At 46.5% G+C, this 23,407-nt stretch overlaps 4 protein-coding genes across 5 annotated transcripts in view; 2 read left to right on the top strand and 2 right to left on the bottom strand.

Moving 5' to 3' along the window:
- The window catches only part of LOC112977729, a 9,790-nt gene extending 2,226 nt beyond the window's left edge, over nt 1-7,564 (top strand). The window contains exons 2-6 of the mRNA XM_026090444.1: nt 784-905; nt 3,853-3,951; nt 4,420-4,584; nt 6,042-6,184; nt 6,265-7,564. Of these exons, the coding sequence (XP_025946229.1) occupies nt 852-905; nt 3,853-3,951; nt 4,420-4,584; nt 6,042-6,184; nt 6,265-6,412 (609 nt within the window). The 5' untranslated portion in view covers nt 784-851 and the 3' untranslated portion in view covers nt 6,413-7,564. The remainder of the gene's footprint in view (nt 1-783; nt 906-3,852; nt 3,952-4,419; nt 4,585-6,041; nt 6,185-6,264) is intronic.
- Nucleotides 7,565-7,676: 112 nt separating this feature from the next.
- On the bottom strand, nt 7,677-11,566 carry MRPL27 (mitochondrial ribosomal protein L27). 2 transcript variants are annotated; one of them, XM_026090446.1, is made up of 4 exons: nt 11,463-11,566; nt 9,446-9,568; nt 8,589-8,656; nt 7,677-8,102 (listed from the first exon to the last, which is right to left on the bottom strand). In XM_026090446.1, exons 1-4 carry the CDS (start codon nt 11,482-11,484, stop codon nt 7,896-7,898), a joined length of 420 nt encoding a protein of 139 aa, XP_025946231.1. In that variant the 5' UTR covers nt 11,485-11,566; the 3' UTR covers nt 7,677-7,895. The 2 variants fall into 2 exon arrangements, with proteins under 2 accessions (XP_025946231.1, XP_025946230.1); XM_026090445.1 differs by having other exon boundaries at nt 9,446-9,607; nt 11,463-11,499.
- A 7-nt stretch (nt 11,567-11,573) lies between these two features.
- EME1 (essential meiotic structure-specific endonuclease 1) lies at nt 11,574-17,133 on the top strand. Its single transcript, XM_026090426.1, has 8 exons — nt 11,574-12,410; nt 12,493-12,620; nt 12,810-12,902; nt 13,696-13,817; nt 14,271-14,406; nt 14,958-15,073; nt 15,962-16,151; nt 16,650-17,133. The coding sequence occupies exons 1-8, from the start codon at nt 11,633-11,635 to the stop codon at nt 16,824-16,826; spliced, it is 1,740 nt and encodes a 579-aa protein (XP_025946211.1). The 5' UTR covers nt 11,574-11,632; the 3' UTR covers nt 16,827-17,133.
- Nucleotides 17,134-18,809: 1,676 nt separating this feature from the next.
- Nucleotides 18,810-23,401, bottom strand: LRRC59 (leucine rich repeat containing 59). Its single transcript, XM_026090441.1, has 7 exons — nt 23,360-23,401; nt 22,807-22,866; nt 22,094-22,252; nt 21,655-21,759; nt 20,840-20,912; nt 20,240-20,413; nt 18,810-19,614 (listed from the first exon to the last, which is right to left on the bottom strand). Exons 3-7 carry the CDS (start codon nt 22,232-22,234, stop codon nt 19,370-19,372), a joined length of 738 nt encoding a protein of 245 aa, XP_025946226.1. The 5' UTR covers nt 22,235-22,252; nt 22,807-22,866; nt 23,360-23,401; the 3' UTR covers nt 18,810-19,369.
- Nucleotides 23,402-23,407: the final 6 nt, after the last annotated feature.

Below are 23,407 nucleotides of genomic sequence, written 5' to 3' on the forward strand. Positions count from 1 at the left end.
GGAGACCCTCGGAGGGGCCGCGCAGTGCGGGGCTCTTGCCGTAACCCCGTCGCGTAGCTTTGGGAGGCAGCGAACGGTGGTCGAGGGGGGAACCAAGGGCGAGAGGTTCTCCGCAGCGCTCCAGCCGAGTCCCTAAATGAGGGCTTTACCCGCAAGGAGCGYGAAGGCTTGCAGGTTCTTCTGAAAACGTGGTGCCCTAAGCGCAAGGGAAACGCAAGGCTTTGTGCTCTGAGCGTGGGGTTTGCTTCTCGCTGCCTGCCCTCARCAGATCTTCGCTTCTGCCTTTCCCTGCGTGGCAGTGCCGAGCTGGATAACGAGCAGAGGCTTTGCAGAGCAGAGCGTGGCCTGACTAGGAGTCAAAAGTTCCTCGTATACAAAAGGACTTGCAAATAAGACCCTGTCTTGAGGTGCTGGGAGTCTGAGCAGAGTGCTTTGCAAGCCCAAATGGGAAGGCACTTGCTTGTTGGAGGTCCCGATCAGTGCTAGGGCCGGTCCCAGTGCGCTTGCTTAACTTGTACGGGGTTTGCTTTGGATTCAGGATTGGCTGGAACCCCTGTGGCTTTGTGGTTTGTTCCTGATCTTTTTAGGGAGAGAGAGATGTCAGGGGCAATGGGGCTTTCAGCGTCCTTGGGATGGAGAGCAGGGGAGCCAGTCTGTCTGTGCTTGTCTAAGCCTGCTCTTTCCTTAGAGACCCAGGGGGATGAAGGGAGGAGGTTGCTGGAAGGCTCTGCCAGGCACAGCAGGCTGCTGGCTCCATTCATTTCTTCTCCCTTCTCCTGGCAGCGGTGTCCACGTCTGTGTTCATCGTGGCGATTCTGGTCCTGCTGCTGCTCTTGTATCACCGGGACCCCATGTGTTGCCAGTTTCTCTGCTCGTGCCGCTTCTTCCAGAGTCCTAGCCAGTATGTGAGTATCCTCCCCTCGCTTCTGCCTGCCGGCAAGTCCCACACCATCAAAGCTGCTGGTCACATCCCTCGTTTCTTTGTGCTGTGGTCTCCGGGGCTGGATCGCAGGTCGCAAGCCGAAGAGCAGCCTGGCTCCCCTTTTGCACGGGGGCAGCGCGTGACGCTGCTCGCCCACCGACACAGAGCGGCTCTGTCTCCCATCCCTCACGCTTCCCTCCTTGGTGTTCCCACTCTATCCAAGAGGTCCGTCCACCCAAACGCGCCTGGCTGTAGAGGCGGGGGTCGAAAGCAGGCTGTTGGGGGCAATATCCTCCAGGCCCGAGACGAGCAGGTTCCCCTGGCTCCCCCGGCAGCATGCAGGGGGGTCTCCTCCCCCAGCACGTGCGTGTTCAGAGCAGGCTCCTCCATGCCGCCCTGCTTTCCAGGAAAGGGGCACAGCGGGGAAGGGGGCTGGAAAGCTCAGTGCAAGGCAGACAATGCCGCTCTCCAGCGCCTGCATCCCGGCAACTAGCTCTGTTGTGCGCAGATCCCGGGCGCGGAGCAGCGCGACACAAAGCCCTTTCACTTGCCTCTGCAATTTCCTGGGGCTTTCGAGTGGGGAAGCTGGTGAGGGGAAAAGAGCAGTATGTTCAGCCAGCGCAGCCTTTGTGATAGTTTCTGCCTGGGGAAAGTTTGGCCTCCACAGGCCGCGGTGACGGCGGTTCGGGAGGAGGATCGAGAGTCCCCTGGAGCAGAGGGGACGCTCACCTTCAGCCTCAGCTAGCAGGGGAGGGAGAACTTTGTTCAGTGAAAGGCAAATCTAATAGTCCCGCTGGTACCCCAGGCTGAGAAACCCCCAGCAGAAATCACAGCRGAAACAGGCTGCCCTGCTGGTGTCCCCTGCACGCTTCGCTGGATCTGCTCCTTTCCCCCCCTCGCTCTCTGCCGCCTGCTTGTCCGTGGCACGCGCAAGGGAGAGAGCTCTCACTGCTCGGCTGCACTTCTTGCTCTGCAGAGCTGCTCTCGGAGGCCGTGCAAAGTCCTCACTTCTGGCCACCCACCCCTTTCCCCCCTCGTAGGGGCTGGGGACGTGTAGTTGTCCCCCAAAGGGGGCATCTCGGCTCTAGGGCCGTTTGCTCGGGTGAGGTGCTCGCGTTTGGTGAGGAAGGGGGCTGGAGCAGGTGACTGAGCAGGTCGGTTGAGAGCGTGATCTGGGCGCTGGCCTGGCTTGTGTCGCGTGAGCACTGTCCCCTGCCTGGTGGCGGTGCTGGTTTGGGGTAACTGTGCTGCTGCGCCAGCCCCAGAGAAACCGCAGTGAGCTACAGAGCCTTTGCAGTGGTCGGGCTTGGCTCTTGGGTGGGTGGTAAAGGAGAAGGCATCTTGCCTTTAGCAAGGGGGAGTGTGGATAGAGGGATGTGGATGTGAATAGATATATATGGGACAAGGAATATATATAGATAGATAGGTCTTTTCCCGTAGGAGTAAGACTGGATCCTCTTGGGGGGAGGGGCTGGTAACCACTTCTGCTGTTTCAGCTGTCTGCAGGGTCCCTGTCAGTACGTGCCCGTACATAGGATGCATTTCTGTAAGAAAAAGTGAAGCAGCTGTACTGGTGTGAGGCAGCTTTCAAGCTGGTATAGCTGCACTGGTTGTACTGGTTTTGCTAATCAATATTAAAACAAAGAACAATTATACGCACGGCCAACCTATTTTTCCCTATGGCTTCTGTGACTGTGCGGTAGGGCTGAGACAAATGTTTCCTAAGCTGTTAATAGCAAAAGCAAATCTTTCATTTGTAGTTCACACTTCAGATCCCTGGTTGCTCTTGAAGGGCCCCCAGTTAGGGAGGGGAGTGCAAAGAGGAGCTGGGTGGGATTTGCTCTGAAGCCAGAGAGACAACAAGAGCCCGCTTGGGCCTAAACTGCTTCCGCAGGCTGAGCCTCCGGCTGCCGAGAAGTATGAGCTTGCCGATGCCACGGGGGCAGAACTAGACCAGCTGGAACATAAAACCCTCTGTGCCTGAGAAAGGCGCACGTGGATTTTTGCGCTCATGGGCACTAGACGTGACTGTCCTGACCGAGCCCMGGATGGCAATCTGCCACCTCACTTTCTCTGCAGATAACATGGTGATGCTGGGCTATTTACTGCTGGCAGAAATGGGGCTTTTGGGGAACAAAGAAGTTCCTAGAACTTGAGTCCTGGCTCTCACACGAGGGACCCCTCCCTACAAGAGGGGTCTCTGCTTGCTGTTGCTCAGCACCTTGGCAGGGAACTCAGTTTAACTGGGGCAAGTCTCTTCACTCAGGAACAGAACGGCTACTGTTCTTTGAATTTGCTTGCCACATTATCCTGAAATGACTTCCTTTAGATAAGCATTTACAAATTCTGTCACCTTGAGCATATGACTGAGCTCTTATCTTTATTAGTGGAATAGTTGGGCGGTTGTTGTCCTCCATCCCCCAGACGATGATGATTCTGCTGAGCTTGAGTGAAGCTCTGCCTTTGGGGCCAGGCTGCTCTCTGCTCGCTGTGCCAGGCGGAGGTGTCGGTGGCTCCGGGGCTCGGAGGGCCCTGCGCTCCATGGTGAGGAGGTGCCCATAGCAGTCGGCATCGGTAACTGGTCAGGCCGCAGGCTGGCTGCCAGGGGTGGGAGCCTTGTGTGCCAGGCAGGCAGAGCTAGCGGCTCTCCACCCAGAGCTAAAGCAGCACGGTGGGGGGCTGCCAAAGCCGAGCACAGCGAGGAAACCGAAGGGAGAGCACTGAGCCCTGCTAGGGTGACGAATGCACCCGTTGGGTGCGAAGAGCAGCCGAGCAGGCTCGTTTCCAGGTGCTCTCGCCAGCGGCGAGCCACTCCAGCTYGCGCTTCCCGGGCTGTCCCGTGCAGGCTGCCTGAGCGCTGCTTGCTGTCGGGCAGGATGTTGGGGATTTCTGCTTGCACTCACGTTCTCCTCCCTAACCCCTTGTTACAGGACTGCCCCCCTCCATACTTCAGCAGCAGCCAGCGGCTGGTGGGACCCCAGCATGGAGCGTCGCGACTGGAGAGCGCTGCCGAGAATCCTGGCATGCAGGTGACGTTGGCTGACACCGTCTTCCCTAACAGGAGCCGGGGGCGGGGGAAATGGTAGCAAAGATCCTGATGAACTTGGGAAGGGGCTTTGGTTATGGGTGCCTGGGAGGCTCTTGGGTACTACAGTATCTAGAGCAACTTTGAGAAGTGCTGTCTGCATGTTATAGCCCTTTGAGGAGGGCCACAGGGTGCTACATCCCCCTGCCATGAGATGTTTTGGCATTTAGTGCCAGGCAGATCCCTCTTGGCCTGGGATCTTGCAAAGCAGGTCTGCATCATGAGACTGTGGTGTAATTACCTCCAAGATCAGGCTCCAGGGAGGGTTTGCAGATTTCTTCCTTCAGGATCCAAGGAAGGGCACTCATGACTCCGCACTCTGAAGTAACTTGAGGTGACACCAGGCCATGAACTTCCAGCTAAGACAGAGACCAGTGCACTGAGGTTTCTCTTCTGGGCTGGGTATTTCTAGGGAGATGAGCTATTCTGCGTTGGAACCCCGAGCAGCTACCAACTCCCTTCCTGGGAACAGTCTCACTTGCCAAGCTATGAGAGCGTGCGGAAGAAAGATCGCCAGCGGGAAATCCATCAGATGATTGCCGAGAGGTTTGGGCTGTGGGCAGACCCTTCCCAGGAGGTAAGCTGTCCTGTGCACAAGGCTGTTCTCAGCTGGCAGGGGCCCAGGAGCAGTCTTCCTCCGCTCTGTATCTAGGTCTTGCTTCAGCAATTTGCAGTAGCAAAGGACTCTGTTCTCTGCAATTGTCTTTCTCTGATAGCCTTTATCTCTGGCAAAGGCACACAGCGTTCCAGGAGGCTCCGGCTGTGTACATCTGTGCCGGTTAATGATTGATCTCGCCTGGTGCATTTGCAGCAATGCCTGTGCAGGGAGGAAGGGCAGAGCTGCTGATGAAAGGGCAGGCCCTCTGGATCATCTGCTCGGTAGAAGTCCAAGCTGGGAATGTTATTTTTAGATCTGTAAGGCTTCCAAGGTCTCTCGCTCCCTTCTCCCTACGGGGCATCTCTGACAGGCCCCTCACTGTTATCTTGAAATGCTTATGGCTTATTTATGAGCTGGAGGTTTTTGCTTGTTAGGATGTTTAAGACTTGCACCTCCCCCAACAGAACAAAGAAAAGCAAGTGCGTCTGCCAAGAGACTCCTGTAGGACAAAAAGGCCTTATTGACTAAAGCAGAATAGAAACATTTGAAACCTGTAGTAGGGCACTAAAAGGCTCAGTCGTTTACCTGGATTTTGAGCTCTTAAAGCTGCATCAAAAAGTTTGCCATGGTCAGCACTCCGCTAACTTGGCACTTGCCCCCTTTGGCACTCAGTGTTTGGAGTCATAACTAATGATACCTGCCCTGAAAACCAGAGCGCTAAAGGCACGGGAGAGTAAGGCCCAGACTCCCCAAGGATGATGAGCCGGGCACTTAAAATTTCTTGATCCAAGCCCAGGTGACTTGCCCAGAAGAGGGGGGCAGGGTAATGCCATTTACAGTTAGGAGGGGTGATCGCAGCACTCGCTGGTATTAGCACAGCTGGCTTCAGCAGCCATGGCAGCAGTGAGTACCACGCGCTGCAGTGGGAGCTCTTCAACAACATCCCCTGTGCCACTGCTGTCATTCTCTGTGGGAAGAGAGAAAGCTAGCCCAGCTCTGCCAAAACATAAAGTAACTACAGCTCAGAATTCCCCTGTTGCCGCTATGCAGTGAGACTCCCTATCAAAATCTGGATAAAGTCTGGTTTCTAGGTGCTTATATAAACAACTGTACAGCAATTTATACTTGGTCAAAAGCAAGCAAGCAACAACCCTCTTTCAACAAAAGGGAAGAACAGCAGTTTGGCACAGAGAGTGTGTGAAGCGGGAGCAGGTGGAATATACGGTAGCTGCTCCAGTAGACTTCTGCCCTCCATGTTACAAACTGGTGCTATGCGCTGATCTTCCAGGTGTTCATCTAGCCAGCAGCATGTTAAGGATTACAGGAATTTAATTTCAGGGATGTGGTGGCTGTGAGTCTTGTGTTGCATGCTCTAGGAAGAAGTGGGATAATCTCTGTTATTTCTGATCAGCTGTAATACTCTTTCTCTTTTATAGATGCCACCTCCCTACGAGCATGCTCTAAGGCATCCTCCAGCTTTCTCAGGAACAGTAGTAAGCTCAGAGACCTTGGACAGACATGGCATGCCAGACCCTTTCCAGGCCCCTGTCAGCTACCAAACTCAGAGGAACACAGCAGTGTAAGGACTCAACCTCAAGATACTCCATCTTCCTGTGGTGTCAATGATGGAAGTGCCTGTGACATTGTTCTTGTCTGCAGGGAACAGCCAAACCTGAGACCTTCACCCAGATTTGCAATCAGCCGAGAAACACACAGGCAAGTCGGACCCAGCCAGTGGAGACTTCCATCCTGCAGCACAAGGATAAAAGCAGAGCCACCACCAAATATTGCTCTTTCTCCAGAATAACCAGGGATGTCTGCTTGCTCTGCTCTCTGCCAAATGTACTGTTACCAGAGGYGAGCTACTTTGTTCTACACAGGGAGCAAAGCAAAGGTCTGCTCAGCCAGAGCCTGTTGAGGCAGCTGAGCGTAACATACCTCTGTGAGGCTGTGGCAAGTACTGCCAAGCATACCAAGTATTAGACCTCAGAAGGTGGTCATCTTCTACTACTTCACTTATTTCTTAGGTTATAAAATGGCTTTCTTTATCAGCATATCAGGTACCAGGTGGGAATCCTGACCTGAGAGTAACAGAATGAATCTGCATCAGAGCATCACTATGTGCTCTCACAGCAACATTCCTCTGGGATTTAGAGCAATTTTGTACGAACTTGAGATAAAGATTCAGGTGYCCAGGAGATTCCAGATTCAAGATCCAGGAGTTTGTGTTACTTGAAGTGCTGAATGCAAATAGAGACCAACAAGACAAACTGAGCGACTGGACATGCAGCTGGGAAAGGATAGAAGCATGGAGGGAATAGCTGGTGGTCTCTATGAAGGACATAAAGAAGCAAATGTGGAAATATGTGGTTAACCCAGTTTACTTAGTCTTCTTTTGCAGAGCAGACAATCTAGTAATGTCAAGCCTGGTGTCATTACACCACCAATTTTGATACCATTTTCTACTGCAAAACAATTGTTTTAAAAATTGTTTACAAAGCTGTAGATAAAGTGAGATCAGTTTGGCCACCAGGCATTTGGGCTCCTGTCTCTTTGAGCAACATAAGCAACCATGGAATGACTCAGAAAAAATAAAAGGATAGTCTGGATTATGGCTTTATGATACACCTCATGGCCTCCAGCAGCTGAGTTTCAAATACCATCCCAGACTTGTGCACTCCCAGGCACTCTAAAATTAGTCATGAGTTAGTCTTAGGAATGTAAACTTACCTCACATGGCTAGTAAATGGAACACTTTCAGGGATAGTATTGGAGTTAATCAGTGAGATGAGTTAGTTATTAAGAAAAAAAACTAGCTTCCTGGGATGCAGAGTTAGGTGCTAGTGGAAGAGGATCTGTCCTCTTCTGCAGTATCTAGAATTAATACACAAATATAACAGTAATGTCTAAAGATGATTAAAACTTGACAGGAAATTATTAGTGGGAAAAGAACTGATGTARGAGTGATTCTGAAGTTAACTAATCCAAGGAAACAGTGGAACAGGTTCTCCAGAGAGAGACAGCTGCATAAATGAGCATAAGCACCATATATTCTGTGAACAGTCAAGACACTCAAGAAACCCATAGCATTTATTAAACCCTCTTATAAATGCCAGCAGGTGATTCCAGTGTCCAAGTACCAACCATATGTGCTTTAGAAGCAAGAAGAGTCCTACGCAAATATCTTCAGAGCTAGAATATTCTTCCAGGCACACGGCATCCTAGGATGCCAGACCAGCTATAGTGATCTGTCCCAGCAGTTCCTGCTGCTCCTACATGATGTAGGAAGCTCAAAGCATGTTGACCAGTTTGAAGCTTCCTACTTCCGTGGTAGGGATAACACTGATGAAGGTTTTGTAAAGAATTGCTCCTTTCGGTAGTTGACAGATCACCTCCCTGCTCTCACTGCTGCGGGGCGGAGGTACGTAGACCTCTTTGGTGTATCTCACAATCCCATCCTCCAGAGCGTAAAGTGTCTTGTTACGGCCTATCCCCACCTGGAAGAGGACAAGCACACTGTTAGAAAGGAAAGGTTGGAAGTACACCACTAAAGCAGATCTGATCATCAGTCTGCCTTGTTTGATATCCTGGCTTCAAAAGCAGCTGCTGTTTTGTATTTTAGAATGAAAAAAACCCCACATTACTTGCTTCCAGCAAACAGTATGTAATGTTTTTCATTACAAGGGAGGAGATACTAATTCCACCCTGAAGTACAAGAGCCCAGTTAGGTTACAGAAGTCTTTCAGGATATTCATAACTCTCAGTACTTTCCCAAGTCACATGGGAACAGATAATTCTAAGCAGGCTTTGTGACTAAGAAATAGCAGGTAATGAAACCAAATTTCAGGATTATATGGAATACTGGGGAAGAAATTAAGAAACAGCTTGTAAGAGAAGAGGCATTGACTGTGGGACCCTGTTGTGACCCTGTTGTGGGCTGCTGTTCTCTTGAGAACTGAAGAAGAGATGGAAAAGCAACTTACATGAGCCCCTGGATGCCAGCGTATCAACCGCTGTGTAGCCAAAATGTTGCCTGCGTGCACAAATGTACCTGCAACAGAGTTACACAGTCAGACTGCAGAGGAATGGAGGTCCCTCAAGCCCTAGAGCTGGCAGAATACGGACAGTTCTAGGACTTACAAAACCAGCTTTCTGTGAGATTTTGTAAGGAAAAATGACTTCAAATTCTAAAAGCATCTAAACACAAATGCTATTGGCAAGAAATAGAGGGCAATTGATGCACAATGGCAAAAAGCAATTCTAATCTTTGAAAAGATTACTTGCAGGGTACAGGGCATTTTCTGTTTGCTAACGGCATTTSTTTTATTACCTTTTTACATTGATTTGTTTTCATCAGCAAACCTACTAATTATTAAGCACTCAACTGCATGAATCTGTACTTTGGCTTCTGCTAAGCCTCATAATTCTCCCCTTTGTAAACATCTAAGATGCCCAGCTTTTGAAAACAGCATGGGGTGAAAGTGCATTTGAGTTATCAGGTGCCCCAGAGTGTACCCCTCCTCCCAGACTCTCCAGAGAGAGGTAAAGTTAGACCTCAAAGCATGTTTTCTATAGGTAATTTCAGCTGGCTGCATGGAGGCCCATCTGAGAGGGAGGCTGACTCACCCTGCCCTCCTGCTGGTGACTGGTGTGACTGTTGATGGTGAGGTTTTGCTGAACCTCCTGTTTCCTTTCTCTTGAAAGTGAGCCCAGGCCACCCCCTTCCGAAACACTCGGCAGTTAAAATCTAACACCCGTAGCAGGGGATAACCTGTGGAGTTGCAACACAGTACACACCCTGCAACACAGATAAGACTACTAAACAGATGCCTTTACTTACCATCTACTTTTTTTGCTCCATAGCGTTTCCCAGGGCTGCGACCACCTAAATTTTTTGAGCTGCCCCCAGCTTTCTTAGAAGCACATCTCACAGCAACCAGGCTTGTTCGCGGAGCAGCTAGAACTAGATTCGGAGTGAGAACAACAACAAAAAAAATCTCGGCTGAAAAAAAAATTAATACTCTTCCTTTAAACTTGAAAAAAAGACTATCAGTCAATATAAATTTTAAAGGTAAAGACAAAAGAAAGCCCTGAGGAAAAATATTACTACAAAATTAAATCATGGTTAGACCACTGTGGACCAAATCTTCTGCAAAGAGGCCACATCTCAAGAACTGCTGCTACCCAGGGGAGAATAAAATTCTCAGCAATGGTGTTAAGGTACATATACAAATTCATATTTCAGTAACACCTTGAAAATCTATGAGCTACTTAAGCTACTGGTTGCTATGTATTGGCCTAATATAGCTTTGAGAAAAGACAAATTGTGATCTGTGTTTTGGTCTCCCCTTCAACTGAATTGGATTTATTTAAATAGTCTCATCTGTAAGACTACAAAATGTTAAGACTTCCATTCAGGAAAGTATAAAAGCGCAGATATAATTACCACCCTGAACAAAAACTAATTTAAGCATTTTATGCAGCTCCTTGAGTTACAATCAGGACAAGTCAAGGAAAAAGAAAGCAGTTATTACAGTAACCGATGTCTCTGGAACACAAAATATCATTCACACCACAAAGTTCTTTCTTCAGAAAAGAAAAGACACTTTGAGTGAATACACTGATTTTCTTATCAAGAAAGCTGACTCTTCAGTGAACTTCTCTCTGTAAAAAAATGACTGAGATATAATTACTTCTTTTTACAAATCTCTTTAGTTCTTTTTTTGTGCAGTCAGCAGCCATACCCAATTTTTTCTAAATCGAGGGATTTAACCTCTTTAGCATTTAACCTCTTCAGCAGCAAGTTAGTAAAGAAGAGTGGCTATCGTAACATTCTTGTTTCCTTATTCAAAGTAGAAGCACTGAGTTACTTTAATCTTAATTAAATTATCATAGATACTCAGTGAGCTAAAATATCATAGAGAGGAGGGAAGCAGCTCTACAAAGAATGGTCAACTTCAATGTTTGATACTCTTTAAGTATAAAAAGGGAGCTGAGACTTAACAAACTACAGAGAAACGAAGAAAGATGAATGGGGTTTACAAAGTTTCATATACACAAATTCTACTAAGTTAGAATCTAGTTAACTTTTACCCAAGAAAAGAACTGCTGCTGATTCCAAAGTTATATTTTGTGTTGTATGAAAAAAGCTGGCTAACAAAAAGTAAACTTCAATGCATCAAATATGGGGGAAAAGCAGTCTATCTGTAGAGTGAAATACCAAGAGACAGAATTTGCAATTTGATAGAAGTCACACTAAATATCAATGCTAAAACTTCAAAACGCTGACCTCCATGCAGAAATTATGGCAATATTCCCGAATATAACACTTCCGGATAACAAAAGGGATTTTTAGGCCTCCTAGCTATTGCATTGAACAGGGACAGAGCGCCCCCGCCTTGCTGTTTGATCTCTATGTAATGCACATGAAGAGTGTTTTTCCAAAATTGACTTTTTTTTCCCTTGAGCACAGTCAAGCAGTGGAACAAGCTGCCTAGAGAAGCTCGTGCAAGTCTCCATCGTGAAGGGGGTTTGAGACAGAACGATAAAGCCCTGAGCAACGCGGTCCGAGCTCAGAGCTGGCCTTACTTTGAGCAGGGCAGACCAGAGACCTCCCGAGGTCCTCAATCACCAGGGAGGATTACTCCGTGACAGGGCAGCCGCACGGCTCCAGAGACTCGGGCCCGACACCCTCCCCTGTCAGCGCCGGCGGCCTGAGGAGAGGGGAGGCCTCAGGACCGGCGGCGCCGAGCCGCGAGAACGGGCCTACCCTCGGGCAAACCCCCTTCCCTTCCCTTCCCTCCTCTCCCCGCCCGGGCGCAGGTTCCCGCCCGCGGCCGCCTCAGCGCCTCACTCACGCAGCTGCCTCAGCGCCGCCATCTTCCCCCGGCGTTGCGTCGCCTCCGCTTCCGGCGCGCGCGGGTGGCGGTTGGTCCGAACGCGCGCGCACGCGCGCGTTCGGCCAACCGCCACCCGCGCGCGCACGAGCGTTCGGACCAACCGCCGCCCGGAGGGAAGGCCGCTGAGGATGGCGGCGGAGAGCGACGAGGAGGTGCTGCCCACCTTCGCCTTCCTGCAGCAGCCGCCTCCAGGGCGGGCGCAGCGGGCCGTGGTGGCCTGTAGCTCGGACTCCGAGCGCTCCTCGCTCCCTTCCCCGAGGCGCCGAAGGGCTCCCGGCAGCCAGGCTGCCAGCCCGGGCGTGGAAGCGGTTGTGATGCTGAGCAGTGACAGCGAGAGTGAGGTAGAGATCGTCCCGCTGTCGGAGAGGCTAAAGGGGAAACTGCACGACAGCGGGCTCTGCAAAACGAGCGTTGTGCCTTTCGAGGCCCCCCAGCCGGGCAGCGGGGATGCTGCAAGCAGAGCTGGGGGGACTGGGCTCTGCCAGAGCACTGACCAGTTGGCTCCTGACAGCAGAGGACAGTCTCTTCCAAAGTCTTCCGAGGTCCCGAGAGCCCTGGCACCGTCTGGAGAAGWGTCTTGTAGTAGCCAAAACGATGACGTGTGCAGTTCTGGGAGACCACCTTTGTGCCCGCTGCCAGACTGTTCGTCTGATTCTGCAGCCCGAAGTAGCAGGTTCTTGGGAAAAGAAGCAAGTCTGGAAACATCTCCCCCTCCAAAGAAGTCAAAATATAGTCAGAAAGAAAGGGAGACGGTCTCTCAGGCTGCATGGCAGAGGAGGAAGGAGCGCGAAGCACGGAAGAGGCAACAGGAGCAGGAAAAAGAAAGGAAGAAGGCTCTTGCCAAGATGTTGAAAGCTCAGCGACCAGGGGAATGCCAGAAATACATAACGGTGGTGCTAGATCCAGGTACTTTTCCTCACATCCTGCATCTGCCTTATATTAATTATCAGCTCTTGCTATGGAAGCCTGACCCTTGCACCAATTTCAGTTCTCTTACAGGTAGAAGGTGGTGGACAGGTCCTCAGTGCTTTGCAGTCCGGGAATTATTCCTGTGTGATTGAGAGTCAGACTGTTCCCTGCAGCATCACTTGGAGAAGAAGGGCTGTGTCGTCTCAGGTGTGGGAGCAAAATCTTGATATTCTTGCCTTTTTCTTCCTCTCCTATTTGCACTAGATAGCAGTAGTCATTAGCAACCCAAGTAACTGTCTTCTAAACTTCTTCCTACCCCAGAGCTCTGAGTGGGAGCACCAGTTTGAGTGAGTTGTTAGACTATTGGTTTGTTTTTTTGTTTTTGTATCTGGGCAGATTGAAGAAGAAAGTGGATGGACAGAAGAACCAAATGTTCTGGTTCTGCTTCGCTTGGAGGAGTTTTTGTCCATGGTTCACAACTACAAACAAGTGAGACTGCTTATGACTTTTTTGTACTCTCTGAATATGCCTTGCTGAAAGGGTGGTATTTGTCATCTCTTTTCATGGCAGGAAGGTTTTAATGTGAGAAGGAAGTGATGGTTCCAGTAAACTAAAACTCTGGTTTTAGAAGCCAGTACTGGATCAAAAACAAGGTCGTATAATGCAAAGCTATTATCTGGTACAAGCTGTCTCTTCATAGATTTTTGAAGAGGTAACATTGTCCTAGTAGATGTTGACAGATCAAGGGTGGTCTTTGCTGCTGTAGCTTTATACTAGATCAGCTATTGTCTGTGTACAACCAATATACAGCCAGTATAAACACAACTTTGTGTACTTTTGTTAATGAGACAGGTATGCATTTTTGTGCTCATGCTTGTTCTCAAATTAAATTTGTTTTTCAAGAATATCAGATAGTACACAGATATGATACTGATAACGATGGAATCTAGAGCTCAGTACAAAGAGAAAAACCCTAATTCAAAACTCTATAAATATCCAGCATTGACAATCTTTTCAAATTGACATGAATAGAACTCCTTTTCTGCTGTGTTGGAAGGAGGCTTGAGACACACACAAGCTTCTTTGCTTATTGGCAGGCTCGGTGTCCTTTCAGAGTAGGAAACTAAACCTTAGTCCAGCAGGAGGAGATATGTGAGCAGACCTTTTCTTCTGCAAAGATCCAGTTGCAGAATTGGGGCCGTAGGTTGTTCTGTCCTAGAGCTGGGCTGCCCTGTATAACTCAAATTGTTTAACTCCTTTTTTTTTCTGTTGATCTTTGCAGGAAGTCCAGGGCTGCACAGAAGGACAGAAGGAGACATTACAGAGCTTTGTTGCTCGTGTGATAGAGAAAATGCCTGGGAAGATTCTAGCACTGGCAGTAGTTGAAGTAGAAAATTATTTCAGGTTAGGCTTTTTTCCCTGCAAAGGTTTTTATGTTGTCTCTGGCATTGAAAAATATCATAGGTATTTACATTAATTCCTTCTAGCAAAGACTGGAACATAAAACATATTCCTACCAGAACTACTCTACTATTTGTTATATAAAAACAGAAACAAAGGTCCATCTAGCCTATCACCATGAGTGACCAACACCAAATATCTAGGACAGAGCATGAGAAGAGGCAGAAAGTGTAGGATACTTTCTTTGAACACTTTCCTAGTTCCCCCAAATTTGCTGCTGAGGAATTTTCATAATCAGATGTAATGTTTTTGTATTTAATAGTCCTTGACAGTTTCTTCTATTTGGCATCTCCTAGTAGGGGTGTTGGTACTGAATCGTTAGGCACTTCACAGCAGCCTGGTCTTCTGTGCTATTTGTGCTGACGTGAACTCCTGATCTTATTTTCTTCTTCTTAGATCTCTCAGAGCTCAGTCAAAAAAGAGACTGCAACAGGCAGTAGTGAATGGAGACCAAGCAGAGGAACAGGGAAAACGGCGAAAAAAGAAAGCTAAGGATTCTGGCCCAGATGTGTCCAGACTGGATGTGGAAGACGTGAGTACCTTTAGAACAGGCATGCAGCAGTTGCCTCTGTTCCTGTCTGCCATTGATTGAGCATTTGACCCAGTCATGCTTTTTCTTAGGTGGGGGAATTCAATTTTTGTTAGTCTGTGGGTAGAGCTCTTTGGATTTAGTTCTCCACTATTCAGTTACATATCTGCTCCCCCAGGGACTGACATGTCTCATTCATCTTGATTACCAACAGTGAAATATGAATCTCTGAGTTAATATCTCTCACCCTTCATAGCCCACTAGTTAAACGTGCAAATCAGCACTGTCCTGGAATGGGTGGCTGGCATGTAACAAGAGCCTTCCACTGAGGAGCTGTCAGCTGAAGTGGCACTAAGCTGCTATTCCGCAAGCTGGAGACAGGCTGCCCCTGCGCACCTGAGTGCCTCAAGCTAGCCGTTCGCATAACAGGGAGAGCGTGGGTGGTCTTGTCCTATTGCAGATGTGATGAACCCTTTTCTGTTTCAGACAGGAGCAGAGTTTGATGGGATAAGAGGATGAATTGTTCCATTTATTGTTTCCACTGCTGTTTACAGGCATTAGTGGATCTGCAGCTGCAAACGCAAGTCCAAGTCAGACTTGCTGAGAGCTGGGAGGAGCTTGGAGAGTTTGTCAGTATGTTCACTAAAGCAGTAGCTGAAGCACCATACAAGTGAGTAAGCAGATGAGATTTTTTTTAATATCTTCTTGGGAGAGGCTTTACTTTCAAGAKTACTGGGAGGGAATAACAGGTATACAGCTGTACTGAAGTGCGACACGGTATAATGCATCTTAAAGGAGCAGGCAATGCAGAGCAACTGTTGATGCCACTTCTTCAAAATAGGGTTAGTTCTTAGAAACTGATGTCATGCCTGGGGAGGGTTGAGGACAGACCTTGATTTCAAGTTGGACTCTCACTTCATGTCAAGTAAAGGTCCTGTTTTGAGTCTGCATTCAGGAGTGGGAAGGGAATGCAAATAAGGTTGGGCTCTTACAGCACCAGTTTTTATTCTTCAATATGTAACCAAGACAGACACTACTGAGAATGAACCATTTATCTGCTTCCATTGATAAGGACAGCAGCATGTTATGCAGTGCTAGCTTGGAAAGCCATCTTGTGTGGTCTTATGCAATCCTAGCATTCCTGTCACAGCAGCTGTAGTATTTTATGTCTCAGACATGAAAAGAGATGTCTTTAAAAATGGCATGTAAAAGCATTCTATTATCTTTGACAGCCTGAAAGTGAATTCTTTTTCCCACTTTGTATACACATTGGTTTGTATCAGGATTGCTTCCAAATACAGGACTGGTTCTTTTCCTTTTTCAACAGGCCAGATTGTCTGGGCTTTTTCATCCTTATACAAGAAATTGGTAATATATATAGAGAAAATATGGTCACATTTTTAGCATTTACTTCAACACCAATGGTATCTATAACAGTGCAGAGTGAGAAATGGTTCTCTATCTTTCTCTCTCTGGCCATATGACAAGAGATGCAAGAATCGGATTTTTTTCATAGCTTCATCGTCTCATTCATCTTCCCATCTTTTGTTGTCCATAGGCGAGAGCGGGAAAAGACAGGATTCTCTTTCTACTTAGAGAATGAGTGGTGCAGAGGTGTGAAAGTGGATCCTTCTGGAAAGGGTCTCTTAGAAGTTTGGAAAAGGCAGATACAACAGTTTAATCGGGTCAGCTTGGAGATGGCTGAAGCCATTGTGTCTGCGTACCCTTCTCCTCAGCTTCTGGATCAGGTAAGGATACCTCGCAAATACTGAGCACTGTGCATACAGCCAACTAACGTAAGGACTGGAAGAAATCATTTAATTGGTATTAATTCTGACACATCAATTCCRTATGAACTGTTTAATAAGGTACTGAAGAAACTGATTTATTTGCACCCATTGCTTTGGTTTTACAGAGCGGGTTACTGAGGAGCTTAAGGGTTTCCCTTCAGTAAGAAAAGCCAACGGAGTCTACCATTGTACTGCAGTAACACAGCCCAAGTTGACATGTTCACTCCTTTCTATTGCAGCTGCATGCCTAGCAATCTTAAGTGAGTCTGTTCTGTTTTAATGAAGCAGTATGGGTTCTGCATCTGCCTCTAATCTCACATTTGAAATTTGAAGAGAGACCAGGTGAAAAATGAGTGCAAATTGTGAAAGAGAGCAGTCACAAGTGCATAGCTTTGATGTTTTTTTGAACAGTGGATGCAAGTGGATGATACCGTCATTCTTTTGTACTGCTTTTAGGCCTACTGTAAATGTTCCTCAGAGGAGGAGCGGGAAAACATGCTGGCTAATATCCTTGTGCGCCGTGGCGATGGTGTGACAGCCACCTCCCGGCGGATTGGACCAGAACTCTCCAGACGAGTCTACCTGCAGATGACTTCCCACGATCCTGATCTCTGTTTGGATTTCACTGAATAACCCAAGGGAATGAGGATTTTTCTGGTTGCCTGGATTAAATATTCATCTTCCTTCTGGGAAGAAGCGCTTCAATAACAAATGGAGTCACGACTCCTAGTTTAAAGACTTAAAAACTCATTTAGTCTTTATCATGGTAGAAGAAAGTCGGATAAAATTGCTAATTGGCTAGAGTTTACACAAGAAAGATGGTGAACGTCTTCCATGGGAGCATGATTTTGACATGGCTACAGCACTGATAGTACCTTCCTATTTGTAAAAAGCTGCTTTCTCTTCCTAGGAAATAAATTGTCTTGTATAATAACATTCACTACTTCTTAACATGCAGTCTTGACTAAAGACAGATATGTCTTCTAAAGAAATGATATTTTTCCACTTGTATCCTAAACTGAAAGTAGTTACCTTTGCTCTCCAGTGTGAAAAATGTTAATGCAAGAAGCAAAATGCTGCTGCCCCATCATCCACTATGTTAAGATGGAAGAACTTTATCTCACGAAATAACCTTGTTTCTATTTTCCACTGTGGCAGATGGGAATGAGTAAGACTAATTTTCAGATATAAATTTAGACTGTCCTGATTCAGTCTCCAGACAGCTTAATCTATAGAGGGTCTTGAAATCTGATTATATGGGCTGGAATTATGAGGTCTAAACAGTTGGCAGAAAAATCTTTCTTTTAATTAGACTGGGGAACATGCTTGACTGTCCCTGAAGCCATCAGCACTTATGTGCATACAGAAGAACAGCTGAGGTCTTTCACTACAAAAGTACTTATTGAGATGAGTGCTGAGAGTAAATTAAACTGCATACAATGCATGGAATTTACCCACTGGCATTGTCCTAACTCCGATGAAAAAAATATCCAACAGATATGCTAGCTTCACACATTCAGCAGGTGTCTTTGCCTTGCCATGCTTTTGACCTGAATTAATAAGTCTTATTACATTGGCATTTGCTAACTTTGCTGACTTAAGCAGTACTGTCCCCTAGATGGCACACAAAGCGGAAGATTCTTGCCAGACAGCGTTTCTGCTGAGAGGAAATGTTGCTTTGAATGTTGTTTGCCATATTTTCAAACACTTCTGGATAATAAGCAAGAACCTTTTTAAGGATGTGGTAAGTTAGATACCAAAAGCAAAGACTACAGCTGTTTCAGGGAAACTTACAAAGAAATATGTACATCTAAGCCAAAGGGATGCACAGTTATTCCTTCCCTTTATCTTAAATTCTTGCTGTTGCTTTTCTCTGTAAGGTAGTCCAGGAGCCACTGCTTTATCATTAGACTATGCAAGGGTGAAGGCTTACTGCTTCTATGATGGCCTTGATATAAAATGATATAGATTATTCAATCATGGCATTGCTCTTACCAGCAATAATCAGGAGCAATTCTGATGACTAATGTATGCACGTCTCAGTGGAGTCTGCAGTGTGGTTATTCTCTGGAACCTGCACTTAGACCATTACATGTACAAATACTTCCAATTCGTTTTAGTGTTCAATTCTTCCAAGGCTATGAAAAGCTTCCATTTGTTTTTCTCGGCAGGTAAACTGTAAATAATTCATAGGTCTTTGCCCACTGTTTTCTTCTCTAGCTACAAAAGGCCACACTTCCCAGCCCTTCCAAAAGTCCCAAGGTGAAGCCCATTTCTACCAGACTGCTTTAGTATGTGATGCTTCAACAGTGCCACCCAGTGTTGTATACTGCTGCTACAACCAGAAGCCAGGAACAGGCAGTCACTCACCCACCACCATCTTTCTGCAATCTCTCAGACCTCCTCTTTTTACACACAAAAAAACAGTCTGTAGAATTAGAAGTCCTTCTTAAGCTGTAGCTGCCTTGTTGGCACTGGCTGGCTAAAGTGAATAGTTACTGTATTTAGCCAGGAAGTGTTTTATAGTGGTTTCCTTTAAAAAAATAAAAATAAAATAAAATTGAAGCAAGGTAAGCATGTTCCACATTAGCAACATAAGCATCCAGTCAAGACAAATTGCTGCGAAAATTGTTGTATTGAAAATTTTCATCTCCTTTCAATAGTACATCAGCTTCTTCACTCCAACATATGGATGCACAGCCATCCTACAAACTTGTAACTGGTCCTGGAGTAGGCCTACATATATTATCCCCATACAGCCATACCACCAATTTTAGCATGAATAGAAATGGCAGGAAGAAATGGATATGCATTAAAAAAACCTTCTACCTCCCTTATAGAGCTATAGCTATGTAGATAAATGAAGGATTTTTTTTTTCCCCCCACTCCTGTAAATTGGCAGCTTGCTATATATTATGATCTAGGTAAAAATCCCTTGGAGGTAAGAAGTGTTAACAAGTTTAAGTTAATGTGGGCAAACAATGGGAATTACAGGCCAGCTGAGAAACATGCACAGCAAAGATGATCTGAACAATAATTCTGCTCTGTGCAGAGTGGACCAGCAAATCAGTGCTGACTGATTAAAAGCAGTTTCATCAGAACACAATTCCATAGGAATTCTGGCTGCGTAGATGGTGGAAGGAGATGCTGACAAAGCAAGTGCCCATCCAGGAGAATCACTGCTGTGAGTTCTGGTGAAGCATATTTTGCAGGGTTTTGTGGTTTTGCAGAGCAGCTACCACATCCTCATAGAGAGTGTTCACACTGATGCACAGAGGTTGATGTTGCAGCTCTGTCAGCTTGCAGACAGCCAAAGTACAGAGAACGCACAGCAGCATGAAGAGCAGGAGCCTCAACACTGACCGGGACCAGGAGTGCTTGTGCCTYGGTGGTTGAGGTGGACGAGAGTTGGAGGAGGGCTCTGCAACAAGAACAATTCCATGACAGATGTGAGGAATGAATCAGAAATACCTTTGAACAGTCTATATTGAGAAAATAGAAGCCCAGGTAAGATACTATAGCTTGTGCTATAGCTGTCTTTTGTCATGAATTCTCATCCCTTACACTGGTCAATAAATAGATGCAGAGGATCTATCCATCTAGGATGAAAGTTTCAGATTTATTTTTTCAGGCAGCAATGAACAGGATGTAAGGCATCTCTCTTACACAAGTTCGGTTTTTGCACATATATCGCAGTACCTTCAAAAGGAATTGAATGGAGGGAAGTTCTGCTTAGGAACAGCTGAAGAATTTTCTGAATCTTGTAGTTCAGCAATCTGTCAGGAACAAAGATGCTGAAATTTTGTTTTTCTCTCCTACAGCTGTCCAACCGTTAGATTTTTAATAAATTCTACTACTGTGCTGTTTCCCCGCCATTCTGACCATCCCCTACCATAAAAATCTGATGAAGGTTGATGCAGTCTCTAGGGCAGTGGTCTTGTTCCTTCTCTTCCACTTATTTTTCCTATGCTGCGCTCAAGTCACAGATTAAAATATTACATTATTGTCTCTAGAGTATACCTGGACCCACTGTGGATGCAACTTACTTCGAGGCTGAACAGTTTCTTTTTTAGTTTGCTTTTCCATCTCCTGTTTTGCAGCTCTCAGAGCATCATACTCTCGTCTTCTGCGTTCCTTTTCTTCTGCCTTCTCTCGCTTCCGCAGTTCCCTCTCTTGAGCCTCCCTTGCTCGCTGTTCTGCTTCACGTTTCTTCTCCATTTCTGAGGATTAATACAAGTTTTTTTTCCCTTTATGTTATCATTGCCTTGTTCCTTATTACATGCTTACCTGTTCCCCACTGGAATAGGGAAACAATCAAATAAGTACCCTGGATTATTCTTCTAAAATATTACATACCTTCCATCTTGCTCCCTCAGGTTTAGGCTTCCCTTAAAATAAATCCTATGTACTTCCTTCATACTATACCTATAGCACATTTCATCTAGGGATCTGACTGTTTTCCAGGCAAGAAACCACATAGTTATCCCAAGCTATCTTTCTCCCTCCTTCCCAAGTACTCCTTGGGTCCTCAGAACTGTGATGGTTACAGATATTTGTTAGATGGCAATCAGTACATTTGGATATATAATCAAAAGAGATCAGGAACAGTCCTCAGCAGAGAGCGCGTGAGGGCTCTTTGTGCCTACCTCGCTCTGCTTGGAGCTTCCGTTGCCTTTCTCGATCCTGCTCAGATTGGATTGCTCTCATATGCTGCAGTACCTTCAAGGTCCAAGAAAACAATATGGGACRAATGCAGAAGGTTCTTTGCATAGTCATTTCAAAACAGAACAGTTAGAGCGGAGCTGAAGACTGGCAGAAGACAGTCAGCAGGGACTGATTACTAATCCGATAAATTTGCACACAGCTGATTTAGCCTTACAGATATGGCTCCAAAGAGAACTCTCTGACTTTCCTGTTTTAATCTTTGCAGTTAAGAAAAAGATATTTTCATTAAAAAACAAACAAGGCAAACTGGTGCTAGCTAATACAGAGGATCACAGAACACTTGTTCTTTTATGAGACTGAATTCTTTCAAGTAATAGCATGACAAGGCAGCAACACAGACCCAGACTTTAACTATTCTTGTTCCACAGCTCCCAGCAACAACTATTCAAGTGAGCTTATAGTTTGCCAGAACTTTGTGAGAGATTTTTGCACTCTGGAGTGTAAGCCTGGACATGGATTATTTTGCCTAAACACACCTCCACTTTCCTAGCAACCAGCATTTAATACTCTTAACTCCATTAATGAAAAAGAATCCTGCTTAGCTCAGTCTTTGCTCACTACAGGCATGGAAACAATGAAGTCACTGCATGTTTACCAATGAACCAGCTCCTCACTGACTGAAGAAATTTCAAATTGCTGCAGTAGCAGCCCAGCCTGCTAAGCAATAGGAGAAAAAACAGCAACCAGCAAATCCAAGAATGGAAAAAAAGAAAAAAATAGCAAGTAAATTCCTTACCTTGACAGCAGCCTGTTTACACTGCTTCTCATCCAGACAGTCTCCTGCTACTTTAGCAAGAACAGGATCCAGGGGATTGTCCTTCAGATCCAGCCACTTCAGATTCTGCAGAAAAGAACGATAAAAGGGGGGCTGAAAGAGCGCACACACAGAGCACGGTAGTCTTGTGATTATTCAAGAGATACAAAGCAGTAGCAAAGAGCTACTTAATTTTCACATAAATGAAGCAGGTACAAAAGACAAGTAGAAAGCTCAGGCAGAAGTTGCTTCAATAGAAATGAGATAATTTCCACTGAGCTGTGGTGCAGAGCCCAGATGAATTTTGAAACGGGTAGCCAGCAGGACCGATGCTTTACCAGAGAAAACAACTTGAGAAGAATCACAAGACCCTGGACTGCCTCCCAAGGCTTTACGTAACTGCCTAGCAAATGGGTTTTACCTTGAGCTGTGCAAAGCTGACTGGCAGGGTGACTAAACGGTTGTTCAGAAGGTCCAGGTGCTGCAGATTGACCAGGCGGCCAAAGTCCAAGGGCAGTTGTTGAAGCCGATTTTTACTCAAATCCAGTTTCACCAGATGCATCAAACTACAGAAGTCCGACTAAAACCCAGACACAAAAAAAAAAAAAAGCAGAAGCAGCTTGGCAGCATCTTTACAAAGGGAGTATGTTTACGGCTGGGAGTATGTTGAAATATCCTTCACATTATGTGATAAAGCCACAATCTTTAACACAAAACTGCTTGTGTGGTGGAGGAAAATCACCCTCTTCCTCTGCCTTGGAAGACAGAGGTAGAAAACAGTGGACACCCCTGTTGCGTAGACAAGGTGATATGCAGCAATATATTTGAAACAAAACTGAGCCTCTATTGCTGATGAAAGTGGTTTGTAAAGTTGCAGGGATCCTTTGGCAGGGAAGATGCTACAATCTTCACTGAGTACAAACCTTTCCTCTCTTACTGCATTATGCCTGCCTCAATAAAAACTGCCATTAGTACTACCCCTTAATTGATAGCATTGTCATTCAGCCAACCCAAGAATGAGAGAAGTGCTAGTTCCAAACCTCCTACTGAATCTCTGTTGAGGGACCTGTTATTTGTTCTAAATATTTCCTAACAGACTGGCCTCATATCCACAAAGGATCTCTAGCACCTTACCGGCAGAGAAATGAGGTTATTACAGGACAAATCCAATATAGTAGCTTTCGGAAGGGCAGCCTGAAAGAGAAACAAAGAACTAAATCAACCTATATATATACACAYACACRCACACATATACATATGCATACATACATACATACATATAGAGACACACACACACAGCACCAACAACGTTCTACTGTGCTGGTTTTGTTTTAGTCGCTTTGTTCCKTGCCAGTTTGTGAATTCCTCAGCAGTTGCCACCGAGATTACATTTTATCTTAATCGAGCTCTGATTCCAAATTCTGGTTTTAAAGATACTGCTTCTTCTGAAACAGAGCAGACGCTGCTGCTACGCATCCAGCTCACAGAGCACGAACATCCTCGTCTCAGGTATTTTAAACGCCTGCAGTCCAGGTGACAACTCCTGCTGACGTACGCATGTTTTTTCGCTAAGGCAGGAGACGCTCAGAGCGCATCTTCAGGCGCAGGGCGGCACAAAGCGGCCGGCGGGCAGGGGGGCAGACAGGCAGGCAGGGAGGGAGGCGGCGCGGGCCGCGCGGGTGCTCACCAGCTCGCGCACCGGCACCTCGCTGAGGTCGCACAGGCTCAGGTCCAG

This window comes from Apteryx rowi, unplaced genomic scaffold (assembly GCF_003343035.1).
Source record: "Apteryx rowi isolate R43461 unplaced genomic scaffold, aptRow1 scaffold_86, whole genome shotgun sequence".
Classification (NCBI taxonomy): Eukaryota; Metazoa; Chordata; class Aves; order Apterygiformes; family Apterygidae; genus Apteryx; species Apteryx rowi.

Bases quoted from the DNA above. Each gene is read 5' to 3' on its own strand.
- MRPL27 (XM_026090445.1), bottom strand. From the start codon at position 11,484: ATGGCGGCGCTGAGGCAGCTGC. The intron at 9,608-11,462 runs GTGAGTGAGGCG...TTTTTTTTTCAG, and splicing joins GGCGGCGCTGAGGCAGCTGC to CCGAGATTTTTTTTGTTGTT. The intron at 8,103-8,588 runs GTAAGTTGCTTT...GTCCTCTTCCAG, and splicing joins GCTGGCATCCAGGGGCTCAT to GTGGGGATAGGCCGTAACAA.